The 20299-nt window shown below is 58.7% G+C and overlaps 3 protein-coding genes across 3 annotated transcripts; all 3 read right to left on the reverse strand.

Annotated features, from left to right (window-relative positions):
* Positions 1 to 666: 666 nt before the first annotated feature.
* Positions 667 to 4622, reverse strand: LOC135314013 (PHD finger protein 7-like). The gene is made up of 9 exons (XM_064455682.1): positions 4580 to 4622; positions 4156 to 4247; positions 3975 to 4076; positions 3576 to 3700; positions 3076 to 3345; positions 2727 to 2840; positions 2465 to 2583; positions 1714 to 2275; positions 667 to 913 (listed from the first exon to the last, which is right to left on the reverse strand). Exons 1-9 carry the CDS (start codon positions 4620 to 4622, stop codon positions 667 to 669), a joined length of 1674 nt encoding a protein of 557 aa, XP_064311752.1.
* A 3792-nt stretch (positions 4623 to 8414) lies between these two features.
* LOC135314014 (PHD finger protein 7-like) lies at positions 8415 to 10786 on the reverse strand. The gene is made up of 8 exons (XM_064455683.1): positions 10744 to 10786; positions 10320 to 10411; positions 10139 to 10240; positions 9740 to 9864; positions 9240 to 9509; positions 8891 to 9004; positions 8629 to 8747; positions 8415 to 8521 (listed from the first exon to the last, which is right to left on the reverse strand). Exons 1-8 carry the CDS (start codon positions 10784 to 10786, stop codon positions 8415 to 8417), a joined length of 972 nt encoding a protein of 323 aa, XP_064311753.1.
* Positions 10787 to 12994: 2208 nt separating this feature from the next.
* On the reverse strand, positions 12995 to 16950 carry LOC135314015 (PHD finger protein 7-like). Its single transcript, XM_064455684.1, has 9 exons — positions 16908 to 16950; positions 16484 to 16575; positions 16303 to 16404; positions 15904 to 16028; positions 15404 to 15673; positions 15055 to 15168; positions 14793 to 14911; positions 14042 to 14603; positions 12995 to 13241 (listed from the first exon to the last, which is right to left on the reverse strand). Exons 1-9 carry the CDS (start codon positions 16948 to 16950, stop codon positions 12995 to 12997), a joined length of 1674 nt encoding a protein of 557 aa, XP_064311754.1.
* Between the last annotated feature and the right edge of the window lie 3349 nt (positions 16951 to 20299).

Raw genomic sequence — 20299 nt, forward strand, 5'->3', positions numbered from 1 at the left:
AGCCCTTCTACAATAGTAGCTGGCTGACACTGCTGAGAGTGACTAGAGGCTTCCCAGGCTGCCTCCTTCAGCTCCTGCTTTTCAAGTGTCCTCAGCCATCCCCTTCTACCAGCCACCTTCCAAGCCAAATTCTGGTGCTCAGCGTTTCCTCCTCCCCAGGCTTTCTGAGATTTTGCTCGGCCTTCTGACGCCAGGGCATTACAGAGCTCCGTTGGCTAGATGCCAAGAGAGGTGAACGGTGCCAGGGAGCAAGCACCTCCGTTCAGAGCGAGGTTGTGCATGACCAGAGCTCTTTGGCCAGCTCCCTTTGAGCCCCATTGCTCAGGAGCGCCTCGGAGCTCACAGCGCAATCCCCCTGAAGAGTGCTGCCTGCTCTGGCCGCGTCTAGAGCTCACACCTTCCCAGTCACAGCACTCAAGACTAGAAGGACAAAGTGCTGCCACCGAGTTCTCTTATGGACCCTCTGCACCTCCATTCCTTCTGCATTGCCTCTTTATTGGCAGAACAGCCCACCAGGGCTCCCAGGTTCCCCTGCCTTCCTCCGAGAGGACAGCCGCTCCCTACTTTAAGGAATCAACTTTCATGCTGCATTAAGGCCTGTCAGGAAGGCACTTCACGCACACACCATGAGACCAGACACACACACCACGAAGAGCAGAGGGTTGTTCAAATCTGTACAGCCACCCCACGGGATTTCCTTTGTGCTTTGGTCACCGTTAGTCTTTGACTCAGCCTTCTAGCTCTCCGCCAGCTTCCGCAGAGCTGTTCGGCAGTCGCTCTGTAACCAAAGCTGTTCTCCTTCTTGCAGTAGAAAGGCACTTGCTGGTCTCCAACAGAAGGGAAATCCTTGCGGATGATTGCCATTTCCAGGCCCCTTGTTACCCTCCCGTAGAGCACATGTGATTTTTTTGCTCTGGAGGGCATACGGCGGGACTCAAGCCCTCAGTAACAGGTACTGCTCTGACTCTGCTGAGCTCTGTGGAGTAAAGTCCTTCCCAGGCGTTTGCGATCTCTCCTAAAAATGACTTCTTGGCTTATACTGCAAGAAGGAAGCCTTCAGTTGGTACAGTAGCAATCGTGTTGGGGAACAGGACCCAGAAGTGGGGAGCGCCCTTAGGCGACTGTATGAACAGAGTCTACGGAAGCTTTTGTGTCACAAATAGGGATGTGACACTGAACTGAACTCTTAAAGAAAAGTAGCTTTGCCACTTTGCCACAATTCTCCCTAACCTAGGCAAGGAGGATAGGAAATTGGTTACAGGCTTGTCCAGAAGGAAACAAAGTTGAAGCGTGTCAAAAGTCGCTGGGACCAGGACAGGTGATTTTGGTGGGCGAGCCATGAGGGCTGCGCCGGGTGGGCAGGGGCAGCACCCATTGCCAGGAGATGGCAGCAGCGGCACCAACTGGGCCGTGCAGGCCACACTCCTGGGGACAGGGACAGAGGCCCAGAGACAGAGGGGGTTTGGGGGTGGGTGTGAACTTCCCCCGGGGAAACTGAGCAAGATGTGGTGCCAGCAAGGCACGAAGCAGAGGGCCACGGCGCTGGGCAGCCGGCCCAGGCCAGCCCGCAAGGAGGGATGTCTGGGGAAGGTGCTGCCTACACGCAGGGAGAAGAGAACCCTCCGTGCCCAGCCCCTAATGCTGCCCCTCCAGAAAGGGAGAGGAGGAGGAAGCCAACAAACGAGTGTGGGATATCCCAGTGCAGAGACTAACAGCTCTCTTTGTTGTGCGGGGGGCGGGGTGTGGATCAGGGCCAGCACTTGAGGACGGTGCACGGCTGGTCCTGCAGCAGCGTCCAGGCTGGCTGTAGGGAGTTTGGGCCCACCGTTGCAATCGGGAATGGTCTCGCATGCGGTCGGGCCCAGGGATGCTGGAGCAGCTGCTGCCCTCAGCTCTGGGGAACCGCGGGAGGGCCCTGGTGCTGCCTGGCTACCGGTGGTGGGGCTGCTGGTCTCTGGTGCCAGAAGGCCATGGGGCAGCCCCACTGCTGCCTGGCTGGAGGTGCAGCTCTCATCACTCGGTGCTGGCGTGTGACTGCTGTTACAGTGTCTTCTGGGCCGGCGAGGGAGTTTGGGCCCGACGTTGCAATCGGGAATGGTCTCGCGCCCGCTGGGGCCCAGGGTAGCTGGAGCGGCGGCTGCTCTCAGGCACTGGGCAGCCGTAGGAGTGCCCCAATGCCACCTGGCTACCAGTGGTGGGGCTGCTGGTCTCAGGTGCCATGGAGGTGACTGGCTGGAGGTGGTGGGGCCGTTAAGCACCAAGCTGGCACTGGAGGCTGTAAGGGGAAGCTGGAAGGTCAAGGGCACGGCTCCACCAGACCTGGGGCAGGATAGGCCAGTGCGGTGCCTCCAGGCCTCCTGGAGCAGAGAGGCCAGATCTGGCAAGCCCAGCACGGGCAGCTGCTACCAGGCCTTGCCTGGCCCCTGGCCCCAGCCCAGGGGCACCCGCGTGCTTTGCCTCTTACCGGTGCCCAGTCCAGCACAGCCGTCGCACTCCCAGCTGGCCGTGCTGTTCCTCAGGTAGGAGCAGCGTTTGTGAGTGCCCTCAGCAGCGCAGGAGCAGCACAGGAGCAGTTGCCAGGGCCTGAGGAAGCAAACGGGTTCATGGCTGTGAGGACAAAGTGACCGTGGCACAGGATTGCGCGGCAGAGCTCTCGATCTTAGCCCTTCCCCTTTGAGAGACAGAGACCCTGTGCAGAGCCCTGGGGTGCAGCTTTGGCAACTTACCCCTCTTCCTCTGCCTGCTCCCTGCCTGCTGGACAAAGGCACTCACTGGCATCACAGCGTCTGTGCCTCTCATATAATTGCTCATAGGCACCATTGTCTTCCCACGACAGTCCCCTTCTGGTGGAGGAAGGGAAAATTGATGAGCCCCTGCAGCTGGGCAAAAGGCAGGTGCAGGGCGTCCCTGCTCTTCTTTCCCTCCCTGCCGTGTTTCCAAGTCCTCCGTGAAGCTGAAGGCCAGACTCACAGTACAGTGGAGAGCCAGGACTGCTGGGACAGGCCCTGGCATGGCATGGCATGGCACAGTGCTCGCACCCTCCTGCCTTGTGAGCTGGGAATAATAAAAACCAACCTCTTTGGGATTTGGATCCCCATGGTGAGCATTTCCATCAGAAATCGATACTCATTTTGACAATGCGGGCAGCAGAAGCCGTAGAAGCCAGCATGACTGGCATGAACCTGGATGCATCCCCTGTGGAACCAGGCGTGTTTGCACGCTGGGCACACCATGGTGCCAAAGGACTTTCTGTCCCCCACAGGGTCCAGGCAGATGAGGCAGGTGGTGGTCTCCTCCGGAGCCGCCTCCACTGCCTGCTCTGGGCGGTGCTCCCAGCAGAAGGACCTGGGGGAAGAGGAAAGGGATGGGCGAGCTGTGGAGTGCTGGGCCCTACCCCAGTGGGAGCAAGGAGGGGAGAAGAGGCATGAAGGAACCCCAGGCATTGCCCGGCTCTGGCTCTGCATGTGGCCGGCTGCTGGCATCTGCCACTGTGGATTCCTTTCTATCTTGGCTTACAGTGGCAGGCAAGCGACTGAAGGTGAGGAGCCTCCCCCATGCAGCCTGGCTGCCCTTACCTGTAGAGCCCAAAGAACTGGGTGATGCATCCACCCTCCACAGCACAGGGGAGATGGAAGCTGCGGTCGCAGCCCATCTCCCGGCAAGTGATGGTGGCCCCGCTGTCACCACAGACAAAGCAGTCCTGGAAAGAGCACAGCAGCCCCCATCAGCGGCAGCCTCAGGGCCTCCACAGCCCGACCCACACCTCCGGGCAGGGCGCAGGATGCGGCCGCTGCTGGGTCACACCCCGCAGAGCCGCCTGGCGGTCAAGGCTCCTGTGCGGGAGCCTCTGTGGACCTGCTGGGAGCAAGACTTTTGTCCCAGAGCGGCTTGAAGGGATTTCTTTCTTGGGGTCTGGGCTAAGCTCCGGCAAACCTCTCCTGGCACAAATCTCCCTGTTCTTGTCAGGTCCTCACCTTCTGCGCTGCCCGGGCGATTGTGCGTTGAATATCCTCAGGCAGAAATCCCACGAGTCCTACTTCCTTGACCCGTTGCTGAAAAAGCTCGTTGGCAAAATACTGCAGAAGAGAGAAGAGGAGAAATCTCTGCTGTCTGACTGCCTGTCGGAAAGCTGGAGGGGGCTCCAGAGGAACTCACCAGGCAAAACGCATGGGCACAGACTCCTTGCTTCTCCAGTTTGGGCCCACAGACATCCGGGTCAGCCTCTGCCCGGAGACACAGCATGCATGCTGGAGGGGAGAGAGCAAATGCCAGCGGGAACGAGCACCTGTGCGTGGCCGGGGGAAGTGTCCCTGAGGATTGCTGCCAAGGGCCTGCTCCATCCCCGCCTAGCTGGCTGATGGGCAGGGCTGGAGGCCTTGGAGAGGAAGGGGCCGTTGCAGGCGTGGGGCTCTCAGCGGGTGCCCAGTGCCCAGCCTGGTCCCTGCTTGCTGAGGAAAGGAGGGGCCTTTTCCTGGGGCAGATGGGGAGCTCCTGCCTCCCCCTGCCACCGCTCTTGGCCCCATGCTGACCACCCTGACAACCCCTCTGCCAGGCTGTGCAAGGGATACTTTGCTCTCACCCTGCTCCATGGAGTCGGTGGCCTTCCGCTTCCTTGTGGACATGGCACACATCAACGGTGAGCGTTTGGAGAGTCCTTGTCCCAGCAGCGCTGGGGTGTCTCCTGCAAACGCTCCCCTGCTGGCTCTGAGGCAGAAGCAAGACGCGGGTGAGCTTGCAGCACAGGCCCAGAGCCCCAAGGTGTGGGGCCCCCCGCCTCCCTCGGCAGCCCTGCGCAAGCGCTGTCACTCCCCTACCCTCTCCTCACCTCACCAGGTCACACTGACGCACGGCTGGTGCCCAGCGTTCCTTTATGTGGGCTTGGCCCCGCGGCTTACAGTGGCCGCTGTGACATCAGCACCGCTGGCCTGCGCGCGCCCCCAGTGCGGGCAGGGACGCCCTCGGCCACCTGCCACCCACTGTAAGATGGCCCCCGCCTCACAGGGCTGGGTGTGAAGTGCCAAGGCGGGGGGCCCGAGCCCTCGGCACCCACGTAACCGGGGCGGCTGCTCCTGCAGCATGCTCAGAGTCAAACGCCAGGTCCCCTGGGGCAGCCGTCGCGTACGGCACTGTTGGCCAAACGGTGCTGTTCAGGCAGTGTGACTCCAAGGCTCCGGCCCTGGCCAAGGAAAATCTGTGCTCCTGTCCCCGGCATGGGGAGCGCTGCCAGCAGGTCGCGGAAGGTGATCCTTCCCCTCTGTGCCGCACGGGTAAGGCTGCATCTGCAGTACCACGGCCGGTTCTGGGCTCCCTGGTACCGGGGAGAGAAGTGAGCCTTGAGCCTGGCCTGGGCTCACCCATCCCATCCACTCAGAAGTGGCGGGTGGTCGGGGCACAGCACGGGAGCTCAGCATGGCGCCTAAGCGTCGCAGGTGGCCCAACGTCTTTCTCCTGAAGTCCTTAGTGCTTTGGTGACGTGATGCCCCTGGAACAAAAAGCCGTGCGGGACCACGAGCTGGGGAGTCATGGCAGAAATGGCCTTTTTCCATGGCAATAAACTGCCTTTCAGAGTCGGTGGGGGCCTTTTTCCCTAGCGCGGTAGGAAGCTGCAAGTGGCTGTGGGGCAGCTTTGGAGGCGGTGGGTGGGAGCATTGATTTGTTGGAGGGCAGAAAGGCTCTACAGAGGGGTCTGGGCAGGCTGGATCGATGGGCCGAGGTTTGTCAAGCGTTGGAACAGGCTGCCCAGGGAAGCGGTTGAGGTGCCATCCCTGGAGGTATTGAAAAGACGTGTAGCCGTGGCACTTAGGGACGTGGTTTAGTGGTGGACTTGGCAGTGTTAGGTTACCAGTTGGACTCGGTGATCTTAAGGGTCTTTTCCAGACTAAATGATTCTAGTTCCCATTCAATTATTGCTTCATCACCCTTTGATTACCATTTGATTTTTATTCAATCATCGATTAATTACCGTTTGAGCGTTGCTGAAAACCCTTTTTGTTAACCCCACGACAAACGACTTCTCTGAATAATGCACCTGCGACACCAGGACGAAAACCAGACGGTGTCTCAGGCACAACCAGAGTAGGAAAAAAGGAATGCGAAATCCAGTGTTGGAGCATCCACGTCCGAAATGCAACTCAGGGCCGAGACAGAAACCAGAAAGCCCCAGAAGCCCTTCTACAATAGTAGCTGGCTGACACTGCTGAGAGTGACTAGAGGCTTCCCAGGCTGCCTCCTTCAGCTCCTGCTTTTCAAGTGTCCTCAGCCATCCCCTTCTACCAGCCACCTTCCAAGCCAAATTCTGGTGCTCAGCGTTTCCTCCTCCCCAGGCTTTCTGAGATTTTGCTCGGCCTTCTGACGCCAGGGCATTACAGAGCTCCGTTGGCTAGATGCCAAGAGAGGTGAACGGTGCCAGGGAGCAAGCACCTCCGTTCAGAGCGAGGTTGTGCATGACCAGAGCTCTTTGGCCAGCTCCCTTTGAGCCCCATTGCTCAGGAGCACCTCGGAGCTCACAGCGCAATCCCCCTGAAGAGTGCTGCCTGCTCTGGCCGCGTCTAGAGCTCACACCTTCCCAGTCACAGCACTCAAGACTAGAAGGACAAAGTGCTGCCACCGAGTTCTCTTATGGACCCTCTGCACCTCCATTCCTTCTGCATTGCCTCTTTATTGGCAGAACAGCCCACCAGGGCTCCCAGGTTCCCCTGCCTTCCTCCGAGAGGACAGCCGCTCCCTACTTTAAGGAATCAACTTTCATGCTGCATTAAGGCCTGTCAGGAAGGCACTTCACGCACACACCATGAGACCAGACACACACACCACGAAGAGCAGAGGGTTGTTCAAATCTGTACAGCCATCCCACGGGATTTCCTTTGCGCTTTGGTCACCGTTAGTCTTTGACTCAGCCTTCTAGCTCTCCGCCAGCTTCCGCAGAGCTGTTCGGCAGTCGCTCTGTAACCAAAGCTGTTCTCCTTCTTGCAGTAGAAAGGCACTTGCTGGTCTCCAACAGAAGGGAAATCCTTGCGGATGATTGCCATTTCCAGGCCCCTTGTTACCCTCCCGTAGAGCACATGTGATTTTTTTGCTCTGGAGGGCATACGGCGGGACTCAAGCCCTCAGTAACAGGTACTGCTCTGACTCTGCTGAGCTCTGTGGAGTAAAGTCCTTCCCAGGCGTTTGCGATCTCTCCTAAAAATGACTTCTTGGCTTATACTGCAAGAAGGAAGCCTTCAGTTGGTACAGTAGCAATCGTGTTGGGGAACAGGACCCAGAAGTGGGGAGCGCCCTTAGGCGACTGTATGAACAGAGTCTACGGAAGCTTTTGTGTCACAAATAGGGATGTGACACTGAACTGAACTCTTAAAGAAAAGTAGCTTTGCCACTTTGCCACAATTCTCCCTAACCTAGGCAAGGAGGATAGGAAATTGGTTACAGGCTTGTCCAGAAGGAAACAAAGTTGAAGCGTGTCAAAAGTCGCTGGGACCAGGACAGGTGATTTTGGTGGGCGAGCCATGAGGGCTGCGCCGGGTGGGCAGGGGCAGCACCCATTGCCAGGAGATGGCAGCAGCGGCACCAACTGGGCCGTGCAGGCCACACTCCTGGGGACAGGGACAGAGGCCCAGAGACAGAGGGGGTTTGGGGGTGGGTGTGAACTTCCCCCGGGGAAACTGAGCAAGATGTGGTGCCAGCAAGGCACGAAGCAGAGGGCCACGGCACTGGGCAGCCGGCCCAGGCCAGCCCGCAAGGAGGGATGTCTGGGGAAGGTGCTGCCTACACGCAGGGAGAAGAGAACCCTCCGTGCCCAGCCCCTAATGCTGCCCCTCCAGAAAGGGAGAGGAGGAGGAAGCCAACAAACGAGTGTGGGATATCCCAGTGCAGAGACTAACAGCTCTCTTTGTTGTGCGGGGGGCGGGGTGTGGATCAGGGCCAGCACTTGAGGACGGTGCACGGCTGGTCCTGCAGCAGCGTCCAGGCTGGCTGTAGGGAGTTTGGGCCCACCGTTGCAATCGGGAATGGTCTCGCATGCGGTCGGGCCCAGGGATGCTGGAGCAGCTGCTGCCCTCAGCTCTGGGGAACCGCGGGAGGGCCCTGGTGCTGCCTGGCTACCGGTGGTGGGGCTGCTGGTCTCTGGTGCCAGAAGGCCATGGGGCAGCCCCACTGCTGCCTGGCTGGAGGTGCAGCTCTCATCACTCGGTGCTGGCGTGTGACTGCTGTTACAGTGTCTTCTGGGCCGGCGAGGGAGTTTGGGCCCGACGTTGCAATCGGGAATGGTCTCGCGCCCGCTGGGGCCCAGGGTAGCTGGAGCGGCGGCTGCTCTCAGGCACTGGGCAGCCGTAGGAGTGCCCCAATGCCACCTGGCTACCAGTGGTGGGGCTGCTGGTCTCAGGTGCCATGGAGGTGACTGGCTGGAGGTGGTGGGGCCGTTAAGCACCAAGCTGGCACTGGAGGCTGTAAGGGGAAGCTGGAAGGTCAAGGGCACGGCTCCACCAGACCTGGGGCAGGATAGGCCAGTGCGGTGCCTCCAGGCCTCCTGGAGCAGAGAGGCCAGATCTGGCAAGCCCAGCACGGGCAGCTGCTACCAGGCCTTGCCTGGCCCCTGGCCCCAGCCCAGGGGCACCCGCGTGCTTTGCCTCTTACCGGTGCCCAGTCCAGCACAGCCGTCGCACTCCCAGCTGGCCGTGCTGTTCCTCAGGTAGGAGCAGCGTTTGTGAGTGCCCTCAGCAGCGCAGGAGCAGCACAGGAGCAGTTGCCAGGGCCTGAGGAAGCAAACGGGTTCATGGCTGTGAGGACAAAGTGACCGTGGCACAGGATTGCGCGGCAGAGCTCTCGATCTTAGCCCTTCCCCTTTGAGAGACAGAGACCCTGTGCAGAGCCCTGGGGTGCAGCTTTGGCAACTTACCCCTCTTCCTCTGCCTGCTCCCTGCCTGCTGGACAAAGGCACTCACTGGCATCACAGCGTCTGTGCCTCTCATATAATTGCTCATAGGCACCATTGTCTTCCCACGACAGTCCCCTTCTGGTGGAGGAAGGGAAAATTGATGAGCCCCTGCAGCTGGGCAAAAGGCAGGTGCAGGGCGTCCCTGCTCTTCTTTCCCTCCCTGCCGTGTTTCCAAGTCCTCCGTGAAGCTGAAGGCCAGACTCACAGTACAGTGGAGAGCCAGGACTGCTGGGACAGGCCCTGGCATGGCATGGCATGGCACAGTGCTCGCACCCTCCTGCCTTGTGAGCTGGGAATAATAAAAACCAACCTCTTTGGGATTTGGATCCCCATGGTGAGCATTTCCATCAGAAATCGATACTCATTTTGACAATGCGGGCAGCAGAAGCCGTAGAAGCCAGCATGACTGGCATGAACCTGGATGCATCCCCTGTGGAACCAGGCGTGTTTGCACGCTGGGCACACCATGGTGCCGAAGGACTTTCTGTCCCCCACAGGGTCCAGGCAGATGAGGCAGGTGGTGGTCTCCTCCGGAGCCGCCTCCACTGCCTGCTCTGGGCGGTGCTCCCAGCAGAAGGACCTGGGGGAAGAGGAAAGGGATGGGTGAGCTGTGGAGTGCTGGGCCCTACCCCAGTGGGAGCAAGGAGGGGAGAAGAGGCATGAAGGAACCCCAGGCATTGCCCGGCTCTGGCTCTGCATGTGGCCGGCTGCTGGCATCTGCCACTGTGGATTCCTTTCTATCTTGGCTTACAGTGGCAGGCAAGCGACTGAAGGTGAGGAGCCTCCCCCATGCAGCCTGGCTGCCCTTACCTGTAGAGCCCAAAGAACTGGGTGATGCATCCACCCTCCACAGCACAGGGGAGATGGAAGCTGCGGTCGCAGCCCATCTCCCGGCAAGTGATGGTGGCCCCGCTGTCACCACAGACAAAGCAGTCCTGGAAAGAGCACAGCAGCCCCCATCAGCGGCAGCCTCAGGGCCTCCACAGCCCGACCCACACCTCCGGGCAGGGCGCAGGATGCGGCCGCTGCTGGGTCACACCCCGCAGAGCCGCCTGGCGGTCAAGGCTCCTGTGCGGGAGCCTCTGTGGACCTGCTGGGAGCAAGACTTTTGTCCCAGAGCGGCTTGAAGGGATTTCTTTCTTGGGGTCTGGGCTAAGCTCCGGCAAACCTCTCCTGGCACAAATCTCCCTGTTCTTGTCAGGTCCTCACCTTCTGCGCTGCCCGGGCGATTGTGCGTTGAATATCCTCAGGCAGAAATCCCACGAGTCCTACTTCCTTGACCCGTTGCTGAAAAAGCTCGTTGGCAAAATACTGCAGAAGAGAGAAGAGGAGAAATCTCTGCTGTCTGACTGTCTGTCGGAAAGCTGGAGGGGGCTCCAGAGGAACTCACCAGGCAAAACACATGGGCACAGACTCCTTGCTTCTCCAGTTTGGGCCCACAGACATCCGGGTCAGCCTCTGCCCGGAGACACAGCATGCATGCTGGAGGGGAGAGAGCAAATGCCAGCGGGAACGAGCACCTGTGCGTGGCCGGGGGAAGTGTCCCTGAGGATTGCTGCCAAGGGCCTGCTCCATCCCCGCCTAGCTGGCTGATGGGCAGGGCTGGAGGCCTTGGAGAGGAAGGGGCCGTTGCAGGCGTGGGGCTCTCAGCGGGTGCCCAGTGCCCAGCCTGGTCCCTGCTTGCTGAGGAAAGGAGGGGCCTTTTCCTGGGGCAGATGGGGAGCTCCTGCCTCCCCCTGCCACCGCTCTTGGCCCCATGCTGACCACCCTGACAACCCCTCTGCCAGGCTGTGCAAGGGATACTTTGCTCTCACCCTGCTCCATGGAGTCAGTGGCCTTCCGCTTCCTTGTGGACATGGCACACATCAACGGTGAGCGTTTGGAGAGTCCTTGTCCCAGCAGCGCTGGGGTGTCTCCTGCAAACGCTCCCCTGCTGGCTCTGAGGCAGAAGCAAGACGCGGGTGAGCTTGCAGCACAGGCCCAGAGCCCCAAGGTGTGGGGCCCCCCTCCTCCCTCGGCAGCCCTGCGCAAGCGCTGTCACTCCCCTACCCTCTCCTCACCTCACCAGGTCACACTGACGCACGGCTGGTGCCCAGCGTTCCTTTATGTGGGCTTGGCCCCGCGGCTTACAGTGGCCGCTGTGACATCAGCACCGCTGGCCTGCGCGCGCCCCCAGTGCGGGCAGGGACGCCCTCGGCCACCTGCCACCCACTGTGAGACGGCCCCCGCCTCACAGGGCTGGGTGTGAAGTGCCAAGGCGGGGGGCCCGAGCCCTCGGCACCCACGTAACCGGGGCGGCTGCTCCTGCAGCATGCTCAGAGTCAAACGCCAGGTCCCCTGGGGCAGCCGTCGCGTACGGCACTGTTGGCCAAACGGTGCTGTTCAGGCAGTGTGACTCCAAGGCTCCGGCCCTGGCCAAGGAAAATCTGTGCTCCTGTCCCCGGCATGGGGAGCGCTGCCAGCAGGTCGCGGAAGGTGATCCTTCCCCTCTGTGCCGCACGGGTAAGGCTGCATCTGCAGTACCACGGCCGGTTCTGGGCTCCCTGGTACCGGGGAGAGAAGTGAGCCTTGAGCCTGGCCTGGGCTCACCCATCCCATCCACTCAGAAGTGGCGGGTGGTCGGGGCACAGCACGGGAGCTCAGCATGGCGCCTAAGCGTCGCAGGTGGCCCAACGTCTTTCTCCTGAAGTCCTTAGTGCTTTGGTGACGTGGTGCCCCTGGAACAAAAAGCCGTGCGGGACCACGAGCTGGGGAGTCATGGCAGAAATGGCCTTTTTCCATGGCAATAAACTGCCTTTCAGAGTCGGTGGGGGCCTTTTTCCCTAGCGCGGTAGGAAGCTGCAAGTGGCTGTGGGGCAGCTTTGGAGGCGGTGGGTGGGAGCATTGATTTGTTGGAGGGCAGAAAGGCTCTACAGAGGGGTCTGGGCAGGCTGGATCGATGGGCCGAGGTTTGTCAAGTGTTGGAACAGGCTGCCCAGGGAAGCGGTTGAGGTGCCATCCCTGGAGGTATTGAAAAGACGTGTAGCCGTGGCACTTAGGGACGTGGTTTAGTGGTGGACTTGGCAGTGTTAGGTTACCAGTTGGACTCGGTGATCTTAAGGGTCTTTTCCAGCCTAAATGATTCTAGTTCCCATTCAATTATTGCTTCATCACCCTTTGATTACCATTTGATTTTTATTCAATCATCGATTAATTACCGTTTGAGCGTTGCTGAAAACCCTTTTTGTTAACCCCACGACAAACGACTTCTCTGAATAATGCACCTGCGACACCAGGATGAAAACCAGACGGTGTCTCAGGCACAACCAGAGTAGGAAAAAAGGAATGCGAAATCCAGTGTTGGAGCATCCACGTCCGAAATGCAACTCAGGGCCGAGACAGAAACCAGAAAGCCCCAGAAGCCCTTCTACAATAGTAGCTGGCTGACACTGCTGAGAGTGACTAGAGGCTTCCCAGGCTGCCTCCTTCAGCTCCTGCTTTTCAAGTGTCCTCAGCCATCCCCTTCTACCAGCCACCTTCCAAGCCAAATTCTGGTGCTCAGCGTTTCCTCCTCCCCAGGCTTTCTGAGATTTTGCTCGGCCTTCTGACGCCAGGGCATTACAGAGCTCCGTTGGCTAGATGCCAAGAGAGGTGAACGGTGCCAGGGAGCAAGCACCTCCGTTCAGAGCGAGGTTGTGCATGACCAGAGCTCTTTGGCCAGCTCCCTTTGAGCCCCATTGCTCAGGAGCGCCTCGGAGCTCACAGCGCAATCCCCCTGAAGAGTGCTGCCTGCTCTGGCCGCGTCTAGAGCTCACACCTTCCCAGTCACAGCACTCAAGACTAGAAGGACAAAGTGCTGCCACCGAGTTCTCTTATGGACCCTCTGCACCTCCATTCCTTCTGCATTGCCTCTTTATTGGCAGAACAGCCCACCAGGGCTCCCAGGTTCCCCTGCCTTCCTCCGAGAGGACAGCCGCTCCCTACTTTAAGGAATCAACTTTCATGCTGCATTAAGGCCTGTCAGGAAGGCACTTCACGCACACACCATGAGACCAGACACACACACCACGAAGAGCAGAGGGTTGTTCAAATCTGTACAGCCACCCCACGGGATTTCCTTTGTGCTTTGGTCACCGTTAGTCTTTGACTCAGCCTTCTAGCTCTCCGCCAGCTTCCGCAGAGCTGTTCGGCAGTCGCTCTGTAACCAAAGCTGTTCTCCTTCTTGCAGTAGAAAGGCACTTGCTGGTCTCCAACAGAAGGGAAATCCTTGCGGATGATTGCCATTTCCAGGCCCCTTGTTACCCTCCCGTAGAGCACATGTGATTTTTTTGCTCTGGAGGGCATACGGCGGGACTCAAGCCCTCAGTAACAGGTACTGCTCTGACTCTGCTGAGCTCTGTGGAGTAAAGTCCTTACCAGGCGTTTGCGATCTCTCCTAAAAATGACTTCTTGGCTTATACTGCAAGAAGGAAGCCTTCAGTTGGTACAGTAGCAATCGTGTTGGGGAACAGGACCCAGAAGTGGGGAGCGCCCTTAGGCGACTGTATGAACAGAGTCTACGGAAGCTTTTGTGTCACAAATAGGGATGTGACACTGAACTGAACTCTTAAAGAAAAGTAGCTTTGCCACTTTGCCACAATTCTCCCTAACCTAGGCAAGGAGGATAGGAAATTGGTTACAGGCTTGTCCAGAAGGAAACAAAGTTGAAGCGTGTCAAAAGTCGCTGGGACCAGGACAGGTGATTTTGGTGGGCGAGCCATGAGGGCTGCGCCGGGTGGGCAGGGGCAGCACCCATTGCCAGGAGATGGCAGCAGCGGCACCAACTGGGCCGTGCAGGCCACACTCCTGGGGACAGGGACAGAGGCCCAGAGACAGAGGGGGTTTGGGGGTGGGTGTGAACTTCCCCCGGGGAAACTGAGCAAGATGTGGTGCCAGCAAGGCACGAAGCAGAGGGCCACGGCGCTGGGCAGCCGGCCCAGGCCAGCCCGCAAGGAGGGATGTCTGGGGAAGGTGCTGCCTACACGCAGGGAGAAGAGAACCCTCCGTGCCCAGCCCCTAATGCTGCCCCTCCAGAAAGGGAGAGGAGGAGGAAGCCAACAAACGAGTGTGGGATATCCCAGTGCAGAGACTAACAGCTCTCTTTGTTGTGCGGGGGGCGGGGTGTGGATCAGGGCCAGCACTTGAGGACGGTGCACGGCTGGTCCTGCAGCAGCGTCCAGGCTGGCTGTAGGGAGTTTGGGCCCACCGTTGCAATCGGGAATGGTCTCGCATGCGGTCGGGCCCAGGGATGCTGGAGCAGCTGCTGCCCTCAGCTCTGGGGAACCGCGGGAGGGCCCTGGTGCTGCCTGGCTACCGGTGGTGGGGCTGCTGGTCTCTGGTGCCAGAAGGCCATGGGGCAGCCCCACTGCTGCCTGGCTGGAGGTGCAGCTCTCATCACTCGGTGCTGGCGTGTGACTGCTGTTACAGTGTCTTCTGGGCCGGCGAGGGAGTTTGGGCCCGACGTTGCAATCGGGAATGGTCTCGCGCCCGCTGGGGCCCAGGGTAGCTGGAGCGGCGGCTGCTCTCAGGCACTGGGCAGCCGTAGGAGTGCCCCAATGCCACCTGGCTACCAGTGGTGGGGCTGCTGGTCTCAGGTGCCATGGAGGTGACTGGCTGGAGGTGGTGGGGCCGTTAAGCACCAAGCTGGCACTGGAGGCTGTAAGGGGAAGCTGGAAGGTCAAGGGCACGGCTCCACCAGACCTGGGGCAGGATAGGCCAGTGCGGTGCCTCCAGGCCTCCTGGAGCAGAGAGGCCAGATCTGGCAAGCCCAGCATGGGCAGCTGCTACCAGGCCTTGCCTGGCCCCTGGCCCCAGCCCAGGGGCACCCGCGTGCTTTGCCTCTTACCGGTGCCCAGTCCAGCACAGCCGTCGCACTCCCAGCTGGCCGTGCTGTTCCTCAGGTAGGAGCAGCGTTTGTGAGTGCCCTCAGCAGCGCAGGAGCAACACAGGAGCAGTTGCCAGGGCCTGAGGAAGCAAACGGGTTCATGGCTGTGAGGACAAAGTGACCGTGGCACAGGATTGCGCGGCAGAGCTCTCGATCTTAGCCCTTCCCCTTTGAGAGACAGAGACCCTGTGCAGAGCCCTGGGGTGCAGCTTTGGCAACTTACCCCTCTTCCTCTGCCTGCTCCCTGCCTGCTGGACAAAGGCACTCACTGGCATCACAGCGTCTGTGCCTCTCATATAATTGCTCATAGGCACCATTGTCTTCCCATGACAGTCCCCTTCTGGTGGAGGAAGGGAAAATTGATGAGCCCCTGCAGCTGGGCAAAAGGCAGGTGCAGGGCGTCCCTGCTCTTCTTTCCCTCCCTGCCGTGTTTCCAAGTCCTCCGTGAAGCTGAAGGCCAGACTCACAGTACAGTGGAGAGCCAGGACTGCTGGGACAGGCCCTGGCATGGCATGGCATGGCACAGTGCTCGCACCCTCCTGCCTTGTGGGCTGGGAATAATAAAAACCAACCTCTTTGGGATTTGGATCCCCATGGTGAGCATTTCCATCAGAAATCGATACTCATTTTGACAATGCGGGCAGCAGAAGCCGTAGAAGCCAGCATGACTGGCATGAACCTGGATGCATCCCCTGTGGAACCAGGCGTGTTTGCACGCTGGGCACACCATGGTGCCGAAGGACTTTCTGTCCCCAACAGGGTCCAGGCAGATGAGGCAGGTGGTGGTCTCCTCCGGAGCCGCCTCCACTGCCTGGTCTGGGCGGTGCTCCCAGCAGAAGGACCTGGGGGAAGAGGAAAGGGATGGGCGAGCTGTGGAGTGCTGGGCCCTACCCCAGTGGGAGCAAGGAGGGGAGAAGAGGCATGAAGGAACCCCAGGCATTGCCCGGCTCTGGCTCTGCATGTGGCCGGCTGCTGGGATCTGCCACTGTGGATTCCTTTCTATCTTGGCTTACAGTGGCAGGCAAGCGACTGAAGGTGAGGAGCCTCCCCCATGCAGCCTGGCTGCCCTTACCTGTAGAGCCCAAAGAACTGGGTGATGCATCCACCCTCCACAGCACAGGGGAGATGGAAGCTGCGGTCGCAGCCCATCTCCCGGCAAGTGATGGTGGCCCCGCTGTCACCACAGACAAAGCAGTCCTGGAAAGAGCACAGCAGCCCCCATCAGCGGCAGCCTCAGGGCCTCCACAGCCCGACCCACACCTCCGGGCAGGGCGCAGGATGCGGCCGCTGCTGGGTCACACCCCGCAGAGCCGCCTGGCGGTCAAGGCTCCTGTGCGGGAGCCTCTGTGGACCTGCTGGGAGCAAGACTTTTGTCCCAGAGCGGCTTGAAGGGATTTCTTTCTTGGGGTCTGGGCTAAGCTCCGGCAAACCTCTCCTGGCACAAATCTCCCTGTTCTTGTCAGGTCCTCACCTTCTGCGCTGCCCGGGCGATTGTGCGTTGAATATCCTCAGGCAGAAATCCCACGAGTCCTACTTCCTTGACCCGTTGCTGAAAAAGCTCGTTGGCAAAATACTGCAGAAGAGAGAAGAGGAGAAATCTCTGCTGTCTGACTGCCTGTCGGAAAGCTGGAGGGGGCTCCAGAGGAACTCACCAGGCAAAACGCATGGGCACAGACTCCTTGCTTCTCCAGTTTGGGCCCACAGACATCCGGGTCAGCCTCTGCCCGGAGACACAGCATGCATGCTGGAGGGGAGAGAGCAAATGCCAGCGGGAACGAGCACCTGTGCGTGGCCGGGGGAAGTGTCCCTGAGGATTGCTGCCAAGGGCCTGCTCCATCCCTGCCTAGCTGGCTGATGGGCAGGGCTGGAGGCCTTGGAGAGGAAGGGGCCGTTGCAGGCGTGGGGCTCTCAGCGGGTGCCCAGTGCCCAGCCTGGTCCCTGCTTGCTGAGGAAAGGAGGGGCCTTTTCCTGGGGCAGATGGGGAGCTCCTGCCTCCCCCTGCCACCGCTCTTGGCCCCATGCTGACCACCCTGACAACCCCTCTGCCAGGCTGTGCAAGGGATACTTTGCTCTCACCCTGCTCCATGGAGTCGGTGGCCTTCCGCTTCCTTGCGGACATGGCACACATCAACAGTGAGCGTTTGGAGAGTCCTTGTCCCAGCAGCGCTGGGGTGTCTCCTGCAAACGCTCCCCTGCTGGCTCTGAGGCAGAAGCAAGACGCGGGTGAGCTTGCAGCACAGGCCCAGAGCCCCAAGGTGTGGGGCCCCCCTCCTCCCTCGGCAGCCCTGCGCAAGCGCTGTCACTCCCCTACCCTCTCCTCACCTCACCAGGTCACACTGACGCACGGCTGGTGCCCAGCGTTCCTTTATGTGGATGTCGTGGTTTAGCGGCAGCTCAGCCCCACACAGTCGCTCGCTCACTGCCCCACCAGTAGATGGGGGAGAGAATCAGGAGGGTAACGCTCGTGGGTTGGGATAAGAACAGTTTAATAATTAAAATTAAAAGAAAACAACAGTAGAAATGCAATGTAAAGGAGAACAACGAGAGGCGCAAAGCCCCGGGGGAGGGGGGAAGGGAGGGGAGAGGGGGAACGAACCGCCGGAACAAACTGCCCGCGCCGCAGCCACGCGCCGCCTGCTGACCCGACACCGCGCCGCCCCCGCGCTGGCGCTGCAACTGCCCCCACCTCAATATATTGGTCATGGTGTCACATGGTATGGAATGAACCTGCCATTGGCCAGTCGGGGTCAGCCGTCCCCACCATGGCCCTGCCCCTCCCAGTCCCCCCCGCCACGCGGCAGAGCGCGGGAAGCTGGAAAGGTAGCTGACCCCCACAGTGAGGAGAATTAACCCCTTCTCAGCCAAAACCAGCACATTCTCCACCCCTTATTCCATACCATTTACACCATGCCCAGGTCCCATATAATGCAATACAACCATACCAACCACCACCCCTCCCCTTCCCATCCTTTAACATAATACACAGACATCATTCCCTTAGTTCATGGACCTTCCCTGTACAATGTCCATTAAAAATGTCCATTGAGTTCATCCAGTCCATGACTCTGGGCTCCATCTGTTGTATCAGTCTTTCCGGGTGGGAGAGATGGTGTGTGGCGTTGGGTTGCTGCATACCGAGTCGGTCATCGTTCCATCACTGCTGCACGGCTTGTTTCATAGTTGATCTTCCATGGGTTGGGAGGCTCGTACTCTGATATCATTGGTACAACACAGAGGTGACACACAGTATTATATAGCAGTTCACATTGTGCCATGCAGTTCATTGACTGTTTTCACCCAAAATCAAATCCCCTTGAGGCACACATCGGATTTCTCCATCCTCCCGCATCACCCACCAAGTGCACCCAGGTCCTCGAGCAAAAGCAATCCCACGAATGGGTTTGCCTTTGCCGGAGGCAGGAAGAACCCAGACTGTTTTGCCCAGCATACTTTTTGTGTGCACTACATGGACTCTATCCCCTTCCACAGTACGTAAGGATTCTGACTGGGCAGGGCCAGCTCGGTTGGCAGATCCCCTCGTGTTGACTAACCACGTGGCTTTTGCTAAATGTGTATCCCAGTGCTTGAATGTCCCACCCCCCATTGCTCTCAGTGTAGTTTTTAACAGTCCATTGTACCGTTCAATTTTCCCAGAGGCTGGTGCGTGATAGGGGATGTGATACACCCACTCAATGCCATGCTCTTTGGCCCAGGTGTCTATGAGGCTATTTCGGAAATGAGTCCCGTTGTCTGACTCAATTCTCTCTGGGGTGCCATGTCGCCACAGGACGTGTTTCTCAAGACCCAGGATAGTGTTCCGGGCAGTGGCGTGGGGGACAGGATATGTTTCCAGCCAGCCAGTTGTTGTTTCTACCATTGTAAGCACATGGCGCTTGCCTTGGCGGGTCTGTGGGAGTGTGATATAGTCAATTTGCCAGGCCTCCCCATATTTATATTTCAGCCATCGTCCCCCATACCACAGAGGCTTTACCCGCTTCGCTTGCTTGATTGCAGCGCATGTGTCACATTCGTGGATAACCTGTGCAATAATATCCATGGTCAAGTCCACCCCTCGATCACGAGCCCACCTGTATGTTGCATCTCTCCCTTGATGGCCTGAGGTGTCATGGGCCCACCGAGCTAGAAATAGTTCACCCTTATGCTGCCAGTCCAGATCCACCTCAGCCACTTCAATCTTGGCAGCCTGATCTACCTGCTGGTTGTTTCGATGTTCTTCAGTGGCCCGACTCTTGGGGACGTGAGCATCCACATGACATACCTTTACAACCAGGTTCTCTACCCGGGCAGCAATATCTTGCCACAGTGCGGCAGCCCAGATGGGTTTGCCTCTGCGCTGCCAGTTGCTTTGCTTCCATTGCTGCAGCCAGCCCCACAAGGCATTTGCCACCATCCAGGAGTCAGTATAGAGATAGAGCACTGGCCACTTTTCCCATTCGGTGATGTCTAAGGCCAGCTGGATGGCCTTTACCTCTGCAAACTGGCTCGATTCACCTTCTCCTTCAGCAGTTTCTGCTACTTGTCGTGTAGGGCTCCATACAGCAGCCTTCCATCTCCGGTGCTTTCCCACAAGGCGACAGGACCCATCAGTGAACAGGGCGTATTGCTTCTCATTTTCTGGCAGTTGGTTATACAGTGGGGCTTCTTCAGCACGTGTCACCTCCTCCTCTGGTGATAATCCAAAATCTTTGCCTTCTGGCCAGTCCATAATCACTTCCAAGATTCCTGGGCGACTGGGGTTTCCTACTCAAGCCCGCTGGGTAATCAGTGCAACCCATTTACTCCATGTAGCATCAGTTGCATGGTGTGTAGAGGGGACATTTCCTTTGAACATCCAGTCCAGCACTGGCAGTCGGGGTGCCAGGAGCAACTGTGCTTCAGTACCAACCACTTCTGAAGCAGCTCGAACCCCTTCATATGCTGCCAATATCTCTTTTTCAGTTGGAGTATAGCGGGCTTCGGACCCTCTGTATCCCCGACTCCAAAACCCTAGGGGTCGACCCCGGGTCTCCCCTGGTGCTTTCTGCCAGAGGCTCCAGGTAGGGCCATTCTCCCTGGCTGCAGTGTAGAGCACATTTTTTACATCTTGTCCTGCCCGGACTGGCCCAAGAGCTACTGCATGGACTATTTCTCGTTTAATCTGTTCAAAGGCTTGTCGTTGCTCAGGGCCCCATTTGAAATCATTCTTTTTCCGGGTCACTTGATAGAGAGGGCTTACAATCAGACTGTAATTTGGAATATGCATTCTCCAAAAACCCACAACGCCCAAGAAAGCTTGTGTTTCCTTTTTGCTAGTTGGTGGAGACATGGCTGCTATTTTGTTGATCACATCCATTGGAATATGACGACGACCATCTTGCCATTTGATTCCTAAGAACTGGATTTCTCGTGCAGGTCCCTTCACCTTACTTTGTTTTATGGCAAAACCAGCTTTCAGAAGGATTTGGACT

This window comes from Phalacrocorax carbo, chromosome 6 (assembly GCF_963921805.1).
Source record: "Phalacrocorax carbo chromosome 6, bPhaCar2.1, whole genome shotgun sequence".
Lineage (NCBI taxonomy): Eukaryota > Metazoa > Chordata > Aves > Suliformes > Phalacrocoracidae > Phalacrocorax > Phalacrocorax carbo.

Bases quoted from the DNA above. Each gene is read 5' to 3' on its own strand.
- LOC135314015 (XM_064455684.1), bottom strand. From the start codon at position 16,950: ATGTCCGCAAGGAAGCGGAAGGCCACCGACTCCATGGAGCAGG. The intron at 16,576-16,907 runs GTGAGAGCAAAG...TCTCCCCTCCAG, and splicing joins CACCGACTCCATGGAGCAGG to CATGCATGCTGTGTCTCCGG. The intron at 14,604-14,792 runs GTAAGAGGCAAA...TTCCCCTTACAG, and splicing joins CTGTGCTGGACTGGGCACCG to CCTCCAGTGCCAGCTTGGTG.
- LOC135314013 (XM_064455682.1), bottom strand. From the start codon at position 4,622: ATGTCCACAAGGAAGCGGAAGGCCACCGACTCCATGGAGCAGG. The intron at 3,346-3,575 runs GTAAGGGCAGCC...CTCTTCCCCCAG, and splicing joins CAGTTCTTTGGGCTCTACAG to GTCCTTCTGCTGGGAGCACC. The intron at 2,584-2,726 runs GTAAGTTGCCAA...TTGCTTCCTCAG, and splicing joins GAGCAGGCAGAGGAAGAGGG to GCCCTGGCAACTGCTCCTGT.
- LOC135314014 (XM_064455683.1), bottom strand. From the start codon at position 10,786: ATGTCCACAAGGAAGCGGAAGGCCACTGACTCCATGGAGCAGG. The intron at 10,412-10,743 runs GTGAGAGCAAAG...TCTCCCCTCCAG, and splicing joins CACTGACTCCATGGAGCAGG to CATGCATGCTGTGTCTCCGG. The intron at 10,241-10,319 runs GTGAGTTCCTCT...TCTCTTCTGCAG, and splicing joins GTGCCCATGTGTTTTGCCTG to TATTTTGCCAACGAGCTTTT.